The 14,271-nt window shown below is 34.7% G+C and overlaps 1 protein-coding gene across 7 annotated transcripts in view; it reads right to left on the reverse strand.

The window, feature by feature from the left end:
- GPHN (gephyrin) overlaps positions 1-14,271 on the reverse strand; it is a 617,632-nt gene that overhangs the window by 355,167 nt on the left and 248,194 nt on the right. For all 7 annotated transcript variants that reach the window (XM_060140985.1, XM_060140957.1, XM_060140999.1 and 4 more), the window contains exon 4: positions 7-99. In XM_060140985.1, the coding sequence (XP_059996968.1) occupies positions 7-99 (93 nt within the window). The remainder of the gene's footprint in view (positions 1-6; positions 100-14,271) is intronic.

The raw sequence follows: 14,271 nt of genomic DNA on the forward strand, positions 1-14,271 counted from the left end.
TCTCACCTCTGGAGTGACATCTCGTGGTGCAAACCCTGTTCCTCCAGTTGTTAGTATCAAATTAAGTTCCTTTTCATCACACCAATCTATCAGGGTTTCCTGAAAGAAAACAATAATATTTTCACATGCAGAAGGACTTGCCTGCCTACTTAAAACATTCACATACTGAAATACTTCGTATACAGTGAAGAAACAGATTCTTTTCAACACTCATTAAGAAAAATGTGAAGCACAATTCATGGAACAGTTTCCACTGTTAATCAAAAGACACTGCAGTTTTGGGTATGCATTTTATACATTATAGAAAATGAAGATGCAACCATCATATTCTTGAAAGTAAATGTAACACAGGAAATAGCATAAATAGTTTATAATTAATATTCATTATGTATTTAAATGGCATGTCTGACATCTTGTCAGCCACTCAAAATATATTCAGGTTAAAAAAATTGAGCACTATTTCTAATTATATGATCTCATTATTTAATAAGTATAGCAATCCTGTCAGGTAAATATTCACACTTCAATTTTATATTTAAGGAAACAGACTCATTGTTTTTTTTCATTAATAGACTCAGATCAAGAAATATACTTGCTCATGGGCTCACGAACTAGAAGGGGAAAAAGCTAGAATTTAAACTTAGAGCTGTTGGACGATGTTCCTCTATATTTTGCCTATGATTGAGTCAATATTTTTTTTTCCTAAGTTTCAAGTGGTTTAGGAAAGTTTCACGTTTTTCAGGATGTTATTTTACATAGTTGCCTTAAAGGAAAGGTGTAGGAATAAATGATTGGTTAAAGTTTCTCTTTTTCCACACCAATATTATGACACTTAGTTGAGATCAGAATTACATACCATAAAATTCTGGAGTTGGTAGAGACCTTAGTAGATTTGTCTATTCATTTTACAGATAAGACAACTGAAGTACAATGTGGTTAAATAATTTACTCAAAGTTACCCAGCTAGTTTGTAAAGAAGTGGGACAAGCATCTCTGCTTACTCTATTGCTAGTTCTATTCATCCATCCTACATTTTGGCTATTTATTAAAAAGCACTACTAAGTGCTCATTTAAATTATAATTAAATATTTGCTTTGGTATTTTATTGTTTCATTACCTTTATACAAGTCAGGTCCAAAACTTAATAATACAATTGTATCATTTATGTACTGATAATTAGATGTGAAATACCAGTAGCAGGCTGTTATCTATAGGTAAAATACAATGTCCTCAGTTCTCTAATTCATCAGTGAGACAAAATGCATGATAATTATTCAGAAGGACAATTCAGGATTTTTAAATGATTTTTTTCCCTTTTCTCACTCATTTTTATTTCATCCTGGTATCACAGGAATGGAGAGCGCAAAACTCCTAATGAAGGAGATTTTTTCCCCTGCTGTGATTAATTAATGGCAACAAACTATTTTTAAAAAGACATAAAATATAGACTACTAGAGCCTAACTGAAGAACTCCCACCACTGATATAGTTATAATTTTGTTCTGAGGAAAGCTCACACACAAAAAAAATCAATGGTTAATCTATAAACAATAAATGCTGGAGAGGGTGTGGAGAAAAGGGAACCCTCTTGCACTGTTGATGTGAATGTAAATTGATACAGCCACTATGGAGAAGAGTATGGAGGTTCCTTAAAAAACTAAAAACAGAACTACCATATGACCCAGCAATCCCACTCCTGGGCATATACCCTGAGAAAACCATAATTCAAAAAGAGTCATGTACCACAATGTTCACTGCAACACTATTTACAACAGCCAAGACACAGAAGCAATCTAAGTGTCCATCGACAGATGAATGGATAAAGAAGATGTGGCACATATATACAATGGAATATTACTCAGCCATAAAAAGGAACAAAATTGAATTACTTGTAGTGAGGTGGATGGACCTAGAGTCTGTCATACACAGTGAAGTAAGTCAGAAAGAGAAAAACATACACCATATGCTAACACATATATATGGAATCTAAAAAAAAAATGATTCTGAAGAACCTAGGGGCAGGACAGGAATAAAGACACAGACATAGAGAATGGACTTGAGGACATGGGGAGGGGAAGGGTAAGCTGGGACGCAGTGAGAGAGTGGCATGGACATATATACACTACCAAATGTAAAACAGATAGCTAGTGAGAAGCAGCCGCATAGCATAGGGAGATTAGCTTCGTGCTTTGTGACCACCTAGAGGGGTAGGATAGGGAGAGTGGGACGGAGACGCAAGAGGGAGGGGATATGGGGATATATGTATACGTATAGCTGATTCACTTTGTTATACAGCAGCAACAAACACAACAATGTAAAGCAATTATACTCCAATAAAGATGTTAAAAAAACAAAAACAAATCAATGATTATTATAATAAAGGTGATTATGTGGTGGTTTCACAAATCAAACTTAAAATTTCCAGTGTTTTGCTCTTCTATTTATTTAGAAATTAGAAAAGCAAAAATACTCATCATTCTAAGTAGTTATTATTTCTGGTCTATAAAAAAATACATAGTTGACTCCACAACTCAGCAATGAGATGAACTGATCTTGTCTTCCCACTAATAGACCTTAGAAACTTTAGATTTCTTTGTAATATTCCATATTACTGAAGTGTTTGTGCCACAGCATTCTAGTCTTTGACCACACCTCCATTTGTATCAGATCTTGATAAAAAGTGATGTGAAATCCAACTTGTATCAACAAAAAACAGCTCAAGCACTAAAAAAAAAAAATTATATCAAATACTAATTTTCAGTATTGTCAATACCAAGAGGGCAATTCAAACTTTTCAAATTTCAAGATGCCAACAAAAATAGGCAAAATAGTCCCTTTAGAGTGAAGAATGCTATTGTTTGGCAACAGGCAATAATTCTTATAACATATTTCATTCATTGATTAAATAAACATTTACTGAGGACCTATACCATGTCTTAGGTGTTAAGAGTTAAAAAATAAGTGAAAGACTGACCCTGGTTTTAAAGAGGTCATAGTCCAGTAATGGTTCTCAACTTTGGTTATACACTGGAATTATCTGTGGAGCTTGTAAAAATACTGATGCTTGGGTCTCATTTCTGGGGTACAGCTTGGAAATTGGGATTCTAAAAAGCTTCCCAGGTAATTTTAAAATGCTGCCAACCAGTTGAGAACTACTAGCTTAAAGAGACAATAAGTTCAGTTACCTGAAGGTGAACTTCACAGCTAACCCAACTGGGTGGGCCCACAAAGATGTCATAGCTTAAGATTAGTTGCACCACAGGAATATTACTTAAATTTTTCTATTCCCAGGATGGATAACTGATAACACATACTCTATACATTTTCTTTCATTTAAATAAAATTTGATATCTTGAGCTAAGTTAAGGATACGTTCTAGTATTTGAAAAGTAATATTTTGTGGTCCAAAGTAGCTGTGTGATGTACCACAGTTTTTCAACTGAGCAAAAATCTTAGTTAGGATTTTGGACTTTTAAAAGAAAATAGCAATCTTATCATTCACTCAGCTGGTCTCCAAAACATAAGGATTCTTTCTCAACCATTAATATAAAATACGAGTCTTCCAGACACCTAGTGGTCATATACTTATTTAACACATCAGTTCGTTTATTTAACAATAAAGTGCCTTTTATTCAGGCACTTCATTAGATAACAGGGATCTAAAGACAAATAAGGCCCTGGCCTCAAGGATTTAGTCAAGTATAGGTGCTGTGAGTCTAGTCAAGAACCTTGCTACTAAAAGTATGATCTGAAGACCAGCAACATTTGTTTTACCAGGGAGCTTGTTAGAAATATAGAATCTCAGGTCCCATCCAAGACTTACTGATTCAGGATCTGCAATTTTAGAAAGACTCCTCAAGGTGCTATATATGCACGTTAAACTGGACTAAGCCATGCTTTCTAACCATGTACCACTCAGGATATTGTGAGTCTTACTTTTCTATCATGTTAGATCACCTGAAAGCAATTTATCTCATCATATATGTTTCTGCACCTATAAGATACCTTTCATTTTGAGATATACCTGGCTGCTACCAGGTAGTATGTCATTGAGGATTTCTACATAAACCATCATTATGAAAAATTCCTCTGCATCTGTTGCAAAACTGAGGCTGAAGACATTGTCTATTTTAATGGTTATTTTCCCTTACATAAAAGGTATTTCTTTAAAAATTTACTGCCTTGAGCTTACAGGTTAGCACAGTAGGATCAAGCTGTAACAAAGAATTTCTGCCTCTCCATATCTAACAGAAATCAACAACAACAAAAAAGAGTACAAACTAGAGGAAAAAACTTCCACCAGCAATGATCAAATGGGGAAAAATATACAGCTTTATGTCATAAATCTCAAAAGTTGGGTGGTCAACGACAGAAATAAATGGTCTTTGAGAAGCATACTGCAGCAGGGTTGAGGCTCATAATGCTGTTTTGGCTCCCAAAGAAGTCATAATGGTGAATTATCCGAATCATAAAAATTCTCACTAATACCTTCAAATCTAGAGAGATGTAAACTGAAAGAAACTATCTTTTCATCTTGAAAGCAGCTGCTGTGAGAAACAAATGAAACAAGGGGTTGAATCGCTGTGATCAAGTTGAAGGTTCCAGGAACAAATGCACACTGAATTGGGGAACTAATCTGAAACCCAATGATATCCCCACATAAACGGTGAGTTAAACCCTTATCTAGGTAGAAAAACTCTAGTACTGGACATTTAATAAAATCTCACAGAGAAAAACAGAGCATTCCATAAAAGACGATATGTTGTCTCTATTCCCTCGCTTCCTCTATTTTCCTTTGTGCAAGTCTGTCAAGATCTGATATACTCTGGGCTGACTTCATCTTTCTTCCTACGTCTCTGCAATGGTTTATAAAATAAGCTCAGATTGAAGACTGGATATTGTTCAAGCAGGTTTTTTTTTTTTTTTGATAACCATACAATAAGCAGAAATTTGAAGGCAAGGAGAGGGTAGTTAGAAGGAAATGTAACAGTGCTAGCTTCCTTATCTTTCAACCAACCCTAAGGTTTAAAAAGTTAAAACTATGACTGTAACCTATTAATGATTTTCCTGATTTTTTTTAACTTTAGAGAGATCTCTGTTTAGCAAATAATATCTCTTGTAATATGCTCTTTTCATTCATTTTCTTTTCCCTCTGTTTAAATGAAATAAAATGCTATTCTGTATTAACTTTAGAGAATTATCCTAATTTCATATAGCTGTATCTTTTACTCAATTAAACATTCATTCATCCATTCTTCTACCTGTAATATAGACACAGAAAGATGTTAGAATGTTTTACAATTAATCTTAATAATTATTTCTGGGTAATTAGATTTGAAGTGCATTTTATTTTTTACTCTTTTTATTTTAGTTTTTTTGTATTTTTGGAATTCTTTATAATTCCCATGTATTATTAAAAACTAAAGGGATTTTAAAAATTTAATTTTCTGTCCTGTTTCAGGAACTAACATAGTGTTGTAAGTCAATTATACTTCAAAAATAAACAAACTTAAAGAAAGGGAGATCAGATTTGTGGTTATCAGAGGCAAGGGGTGGTGGGAGGGGGAATTGGATAAAGGTGGTCAATCTAGTTATAAGATAAATAAGTACTAGGGATATAATGTACAACGTGATAACTATAACTAACACTGCCATACATTATATATGAAAGATGTTAAGAGAGTAGGTCATAAGAGTTTTTATCACAAGGAAAAATTTGTTTCTATTTCTTTCTATTCACTAAACTTATTGTGGTAATCATTTCATGATGTATGTAAGTCAAGTCATTATACTGTACACCTTAAACTTATATAGTGCGGCATGTCAATTGTACCTCAATAAAACTGGAAGAAAAAAATGGATTCTTCTGGTATTAGTTCTTCATTCTGGTAGCTAGTACTTTAATGTCTCATTTCCCCCTCATTATGAGCCAGCTGAGAAACAAATTTTATACTTAGCAACAACTCATGTATTATTGTGGAAGATTAAATATGGTCACATATTCTTTATAAGTCCTCCTATCAAGAGGTGGAATGTATTTCTACAACCTTTGCATCTGGACTGGACTTATGACTTTGGCCAACAGAATGGGGCAGAAGTCATGGTGTGTGAGTTCTGAAGCCTATGTCTCAAAAGGCCTCACAGTTTCTGCCTTCACTCTTTTGGTATACTTCTATTAACATGATAGGAAGCCCAGGCTAAATCATGCAATGGTGAGAGATGATGTGGAGAGAAAGGCCTAGCAAAACAGATAGCAGCAAGGCCCTAGACATCTGACTGAGGCCATGTTAGATTCTCTAGCCATAGCTGAGCTAACGAATTATTTCAGCCACATGAGTGATTCCAGGTAAGACCAGATGATACACCTACCTGAGACCAGCAAATCTACAGATTTGTGAGAAATACTAAGTCATTGTTGTTTCAAGTCACTAAGTTTTGTGGTGGGTTTTGTTTTGTGTTTTTTTGCGGTACCCGGGCCTCTCACTGCTATGGCCTCTCCTGTTGCGGAGCACAGGCTCCGGACGCGCAGGCTCAGCGGCCATGGCTCATGGGCCCAGCCGCTCCGCGGCATGTGGGATCTTCCCACACCGGGGCACGAACCTGTGTCCCCTGCATCGGCAGGCGGACTCTCAACCACTGCGCCACCAGGGAAGCCCTTGTGGTGGTTTTTAATGCAACAAATACAGTACAGATAACTATTTTAATAATTAGCATTTTTGCATCCTTCTCTTTCTCTGGCTATTTCCAATTTATATCTTATTAGTCATAAGTTCATACAAACTTTATAATAAATTTCCAAATAGCTTTGAAAGTGAACTTGATGTGAGTTACATTTAAAAAAACTGGCATAAAGTCTCACGAAAGTGATTGTAGCATTTAATTATTCAGTTTAAGAAACATACCAATGCCTAGTATGTGCAGGAAAATGTAGGAATGGGGGGGAAAAAAAAACCATGACAAATGTCCTTGATATCAAAGAGCTCAGAGGTATGAACAAATTAATATAGTATAGTACATCAATATATCACGGTTAGTGCTATGAAAGAGGGATGCCCATGTTAAGAAAAGTTTTTTACAGATATTACATATTTATGAATATATAACAGTTTCTCTACCATAACTAGGATGAAAACTATCACTACAGAGGTTTTTAGCAATACTTTTCTCTTGCCCAAGAGTGAAAAACCCAATAAAGAGAAAAATGGGACAGTAAGAGATATGAGGAATTAAGTTTAGACAAGCCATCTTTCTCTACGTCCGCCCGAAGTCACATACTCATCTAGATCTAAATCTAAAATAATACATTTTCTTCTTTTCTCTACATTTATTGACAGAAACATGAATCATTGAATTAAGCAGACCTCACCAAAATAAAATCATTTGAGAAATGTTACATTTTTCTTTGGTCTACTAAAGAGCTGTGAAATAACCAGGGTCTTAGGGTCATCTCAGTAAAGTCTCCTCTAATGCCTCCAGGCAATTTGTTCCCGGAGTGTGTTCCTCTGGAAAGCACTTTTCACAGTTTAAAGAAATTTACATGTTTACATGTCTCATCTCTGAGAGTAACCTCCAAAAGGTTGATCATGTATCTCTATCAGTAAACAATTTCTGAATGTTATTTTCACAAACCACTGGAAAAGCATGTAGTATATCACACTTAAATAGAAATTTTAAAAAGATGAGATAAAGATGACATAATATTTTAAATAGCTTTTCATTTTATTTTACTAAATAATGCGCAAAAAGTTCTCAAAAATGTTTTTGTGAGAGCAATGTGATTAATACGTATTATTTTAGAAAATCTTGGTTTGATATTTTGTGATATGGTAATTAAAAAGTAAAAAATAGTTTTAAAAGATAACTAGACTGAAATGGAAGAAGTACTTTACCTATATTTACTACATCATTACACAACATTTATTTTTTCAATCTCATCCACCAAACACGCAAGTGCCTTTTTGAAATGGGGTTAATAAATTTCCATCTTTTATAATATTAATTAGTTGTTTCTACAAAATAATTGGAAGATGTTACTTTGAAAATATTAACAAATAGGTTCAAAATCCACTAAAATTCTTCAAATGGAAAATTTTTAAATCAGTCAGAATTTTGTTTCCTAGATTCTTTTAAACTCTGCAGTTACTAGTTTTTATAAATAACGCAGTATCATTTCCACTAACGAGATAACTTAATGTGAACAATTTTAAATATCCAAGTAACTTAAGCATGTTTTAATATTTTAGGAAAATTTTCTTAAGTTCTTCTTTCACGTCATTTTTTCCAAGTTGTCTCCTGAATTGTTTTAACTTCTCATTTATTAAGCAGATCCTCCCATTCCTTGTCCATTAGTATCACCTTATCTGTATTCATGTATTATCTGGGCTTAAAATCTCTCTCTCTGGTCCTTTTTGGCTTTGTCAATCTACTCCAAGCCACTTTAAAATTAATATTCTAAAATATATTTCCTTAAAACGTTTTAAAAATAACATTTCTTCATTGGAGAAAACAGCAACACATTTTCTAAATATTTGTTAACATAGCTGAAGCTTTCACTAAGCTCTTAAAAAAGTAAATGCAAACAATAGGTATCATCTATTAGACTAAAGAGCATAGCAAGTGATTAAAATGAGAAGTATAAGGGTTTCTGAGATATTTCGGGGGTTGTAGAGATAAAAAGGAAGCAGGTGGCTTTATCCAAGGAGTACTCATCCATAATTTTTCATACATTTATATTTTCCATTTCCATGTATATGAACATTATATGCGTTCAAAACATCTATTTTTAAAAATATATATATGTGTTGGACTTCCCTGGTGGCACAGTGGTTAAAAATCCGCCTGCCAATGCAGGCATGGGACATGGGTTCGACACCTGGTCCGGGAGGATCCCACATGCCACAGAGCAACTAAGCCCGTGCACCACAACTACTGAGCCCGCGTGCCACAACTACTGAAGTCCACGTACCTAGCACCTAGAGCACATACTCAGCAACAAAGAGTAGCCATGGCAATGAGAAGCCTGCACGCTGTGTTGAAGAGTAGCCCCCGATCGCCGCAACTAGAGAAAGCCTGCGTGCAGCAACAAAGACCCAACGGAGACAAAATTAAATAAATAAATTAATTAAAAAAATATATGTATGCATGTTTACATAATCCTTAGAACATCTCTTATGTAGAGAATATCTCAAAACTAAGATTTATTTCATTTCAAATCATCATTCGTTATTCTCTTACACCCACAAAAAATGTCAACCCAGGTGCTATTTCAGGCTAATTGTACCTTCTCCCTTGTAAGAAAGTGAGGGCTGTTCTTTTATTCAAGTTGTCTGATTCTTAACCCCTGGACCAATTTCAGTTTACTTCTATACATTTAGACACCAAACACTATATAGTTTTCCAATACTGTATGTACTACTTATATCTTTATTTTAAAGAATGTGAGTGATTAGAGTTCTAACCATTGTTGATCTTCATTAACATAATGTAAGACCTTGCACTGATTGTGTCAGATGGTTGTGGACAGCAGATAAATATTACTTATGATAATCCTTTTCTTGTGCTACTAAATGTCTTTTATCAATATTATTTTCTCAACCTTAACTAGGTAACAGTATATGAATCCTCTCACTGCTGAAAGAAATAGAAATGAGTAGATACAACTATATCACATGCCTAATTATTCAAGTATAAATAATTTGTGCTTGGGCATCTCCAGTGTATTGTTCTGAAAGAAGGTAACCCGGGTCCACATTCTTCAATTATCACAACAGTGTGGGAACACTGTTACGATGAGGAATTAGTAACTTGAATTGTTTCACAGAATACCAAGGACTTGCTCCTAAAGATGGAATATCACAGATGGAAGTTAAGCACTTGGCAGAATACTTCAGACATAGCAAGGGCTGAATAAATGATTACTTTTGTTACTTTTCAACATTATTTCTGTCAGAGTTACACTGTCTAAGTATGGAATTTCTCCACAAGTTAATTACCTTAGAAGATATCAGTAGAGTTCAGGGTTCATGGTAATCTTCTTAGCATGAATTATGATAGGTCAAAATCGAAATGACATTTTTTAAAAGATAAACTGCAAAAGAGAATAATCAAATGATTTATAGACCTAAATGGATTTAAGAGATATGTCTTTTGACCTTTTTATCCTATTTTCCCTAAGGCCTTCACTAAGCTTAAGAGCCATATCTTGTGCATATCTGTACTCTTGAGTGATCTTATATAATAGGTTACGTGAATAAATTGTGATGATGCTACCGACATAAAGCTTTTCCTAAGATTGACTAGAACTCTGAAAGGACATTGAAATAAACAATAGGAAATCAAACATATTATCTCAAGATGACTCCAATAGGAAAACTTAGGAATCTACCTAATATAAGAAATGCAATTTCAGGCTTTCTCCAATCAGTCAAGTATTTGCTACCTAGGAAAACAGAATGGTTAAAATATGGAAAACAAACTAATAAAAAAGCTTCCCTCCAAAATTTCCCTTAGGATTCTAAGACTAGTTTCCTCTCTCTAACACAATAAACAAAAATAAACTCAAAATGGATAAAAGACCTAGATGTAAGACTGGACACTATAAAACTCTTGGAGGAAAAGATAGGAAGAACACTCTTTGACATAAATCACAGCAAGATTTTTTTGACCCACCTCCTACAGTAATGAAAATAAAAACAAAAATAAACAAATGACACCTAATGAAACTTAAAAGCTTTTTTTTTTAAACATCTTTATTGGAGCATAATTGATTTACAATGGTGTGTAAGTTTCTGCTTTATAACAAAGTGAGTCAGCTATACACATACATATATCCCCATATCTCCTCCCTCTTGCATCTCCCTTCCATTTTCCCTATCCCACCCCTCTAAGTGGTCACAGAACACCGAGCTGATCTCCCTGTGCTATGCGGCGGCTTCCCACGAGTTATCTATTTTATATTTTGTAGTGTATATATGTCCATGCCACTCTCTCACTTCATCCCAACTTACTCTTCCCCAACCCCGTGTCCTCAAGTTCATTCTCTACGTCTGTGTATTTATTCCTGTCCTGTCCCAGGTTCTTCAGAACCAGATATATATATATATATTTTTTTTTCAGATTCCATATATATCTGTTAGCATATGGTATATGTTTTTCTCTTTCTGACTTCACTCTGTATAACATACTCTAAGTCCATCCAGCTCACTACAAATAACTCAATTTCGTTTCTTTTTATGGCTTAGTAATATTCCATTGCATATATGTGCCACATCTTCTTTATCCATTCATCTGTCGAAGGAGACTTAGCTTGCTTCTGTGTCCTGGCTATTGTAAACAGAGCTGCAATGAACATTGTGGTACATGACTCTTTTTGATTTATGATTTTCTCAGGGTATATGCCCAGTAGTGGGATTGCTGGGTCGTATGGTAGTTCTACTTTTAGTTTTTAAAGGAACCTCCACAATGTTCTCCACAGTGGCTGTATCAATTTACATTCCCACCAACAGTGCAAGAGGGTTCCCTTTTCTCCACATCCTCTCAAGAAGTTACTGATTGTACATTTTTGATGGTGGCCATTCTGACCTGTATGAGGTGATACCTCACTGTAGTTTTGATTTGCATTTCTCCAATGATTAGAGATGTTGAGAATACTTTCATGTTTGTTGGCAATCTGTATAACTTCTCTGGGTAAATGCCTATTTAGCCTTCTGCCCATTTTTGGATTGGATTTTTTGTTTTTTTGATACTGTGCTGCATGAGCTGCTTGTATATTTTGGAGATTACTGCTTTGTCAGTTGCTTCATTTACAAATATTTTCTCCCATTCTGAGGGTTGTCTTTTCATCTTATTTATGGTTTCCTTTGCTGTGCAAAAGCTTTTAAGCTTCATACGTCCCATTTGTTTACTTTTGTTTTTATTTCCATTTCTCTAGAAGGTGGGTCAAAAAGGATCTTGCTGCGATTTATGTCATAGACTGTTCTGCCTATGTTTTCCTGTAAGAGTTTGATAGTGTCTGGCCTTACGTTTAGGTCTTTAATCCATTTTGAATTTATTTTTGTGTATGGTGTTAGGGAGTGTTCTAATTTCATTCTTTTACATGTAGCTGCCCAGTTTTCCCAGCACCACTTATTGAAGAGGCTGTCTTTTCTCTACTGTATATTCTTGCCTCCTTTATCAAAAATAAGGTGACCATATGTGCGTGGGTTTATCTCTGGTCTTTCTATCCTGATCCATTGATGTATATTTCTGTTTTGTGCCAGTACCATACTGTCTTGATTACTGTAGCTTTGTAGTAGAGTCTGAAGTCAGGGAGCCTGATTCTTCTAGCTTCATTTTTCTTTCTTAAGATTGCATTGGCTATTTGCGGTCTTTTGTGTTTCCACACAAATTGTGAAATATTTTGTTCTAGTCTGTGAAAAATGCCAGTGGTAGATTGATAGGAATTGCACTGAATCTGTAGATTGCTTTGGATAGTATAGTCATTTTCACACTGTTGATTCTTCCAATCCAAGAAAATGGTATATCTCTCCATCTGTTTGTACCATCCTTAATTTCTTTAATCAGTGTCTTACAGTTTTCTGCATACAGGTGTTTTGTCTCCTTTGGTAGGTTTATTCCTAGGTATTTTATTCTTTTTGTTACAAGGATAAATGGGAGTGTTCCCTTAATTTCCCTTTCAGATTTTTCATCACTAGTGTACAGGAATGCAAGAGATTTCTGTGCATTAATTTTGTATCCTGCTACTTTACCAAATTTATTGATTAGCTCTAGTAGTTTTCTGGTAGCATCTTTAGGATTCTCTATGTATAGTATCATGTCATCTGCAAACAGTGACAGCTTTACTTCTACTTTTCCGATTTGGATTCCTTTTATTTCTTTTTCTTCTCTGATTGCTGTGTCTAAAACATCCAAAACAATGTTGAATAATAGTGGTGAGAGTGGACAACCTTCTCTTGTTTCTGATCTTAGAGGAAACAGTTTCAGTTTTTCACCATTGAGAACAATGTTGGCTGTGGGTTTGCCACATATGGCCTTTATTATGTTGAGGTAAGTTCCCTCTATGCCTAATTTCTGGAGGGTTTTTATCATAAATTGGTGTTAAATTCTGTCGAAAGCTTTTTCTGCATCTATTGAGATGATTATATGTTTTTTCTCCTTCAATTTGTTAACACAGTGTATCACATCGATTGATTTGCGTATATTGAAGAATCCTTGCATTCCTGGGATAAACCACACTTGATCATGGTGCATGATCATTTTAATGTGCTGTTGGACTGTTTGTTAGTATTTTGTTGAGGATTTTCGCATCTGTGTTCATCAGTGATATTGGCCTGCAGTTTTCCTTTTTTTGTGAAATCTTTGCCTGGTTTTGGTATCAGGGTGATGGTGGCCTCGTAGAATGAGTTTGGGACTGTTCCTCCCTCTGTTATATTTTTGAAGAGTTTGAGAAGGATAGGTGTTAGGTCTTCTCTAAATGTTTGATAGAATCCGCCTGTGAAGCCATCTGGTCCTGGGTTTCTGTTTGTTGGAAGATTTTAATCACAGTTTCAATTTCAGTGCTTGTGATTGGTCTGTTTATAGTTTCTATTTCTTCCTGGTTCAGTCTCGGAAGGTTGTGCTTTTCTAAGAATTTGTCCATTTCTTCCATGTTGTCCATTTAATTGGCATATAGTTGTTATAGTAATCTCTCATGATCCTTTGTATTTCTGCAGTGTCAGTTATTACTTCTCCTTTTTCATTTCTAATTGTGTTGAGTCTTCTCCCTTTTTTTCTTGATGAGTCTGGCTAATGGTTTATCATTTTGTTTATCTTCTCAAGGAACCAGCTTTTAGTTTTCTTGATCTTTGCTATTGTTTCCTTCATTTCTGTTTCATTTATTTCTGATCTGATATTTATGACCTCTTTCCTTCTGCTAACTTTGGGGTTTTTTGGTTCTTCTTTCTCTAATTGTTTTAGGTGTACGGTTAGATTGTTTATTTAAGATGTTTCTTGGTTCCTAAGGTAGGATTGTATTGCCACAAACTTCCCTCTTAGAATTGCTTTGCTGCATCCCATAGGTTTTGGGTTGTGGTGTTTTCATTGTCATTTGTTTCTAGGTATTTTTTGATTTCCTGTTTGATTTCTTCAGTGATCTCTTGGTTATTTAGTAGTATATTGTTTAGTCTCCATGGTTTGTACTTTTTATAGGTTTTTTCCTGTAATTGATATCTAGACTCAAAGTTCTGTGGTCGGAAAAGATACTTGATACGATTTCAATTTTCTTAAATTTACCTAG

This window comes from Lagenorhynchus albirostris, chromosome 1, assembly GCF_949774975.1.
Source record: "Lagenorhynchus albirostris chromosome 1, mLagAlb1.1, whole genome shotgun sequence".
NCBI lineage: Eukaryota > Metazoa > Chordata > Mammalia > Artiodactyla > Delphinidae > Lagenorhynchus > Lagenorhynchus albirostris.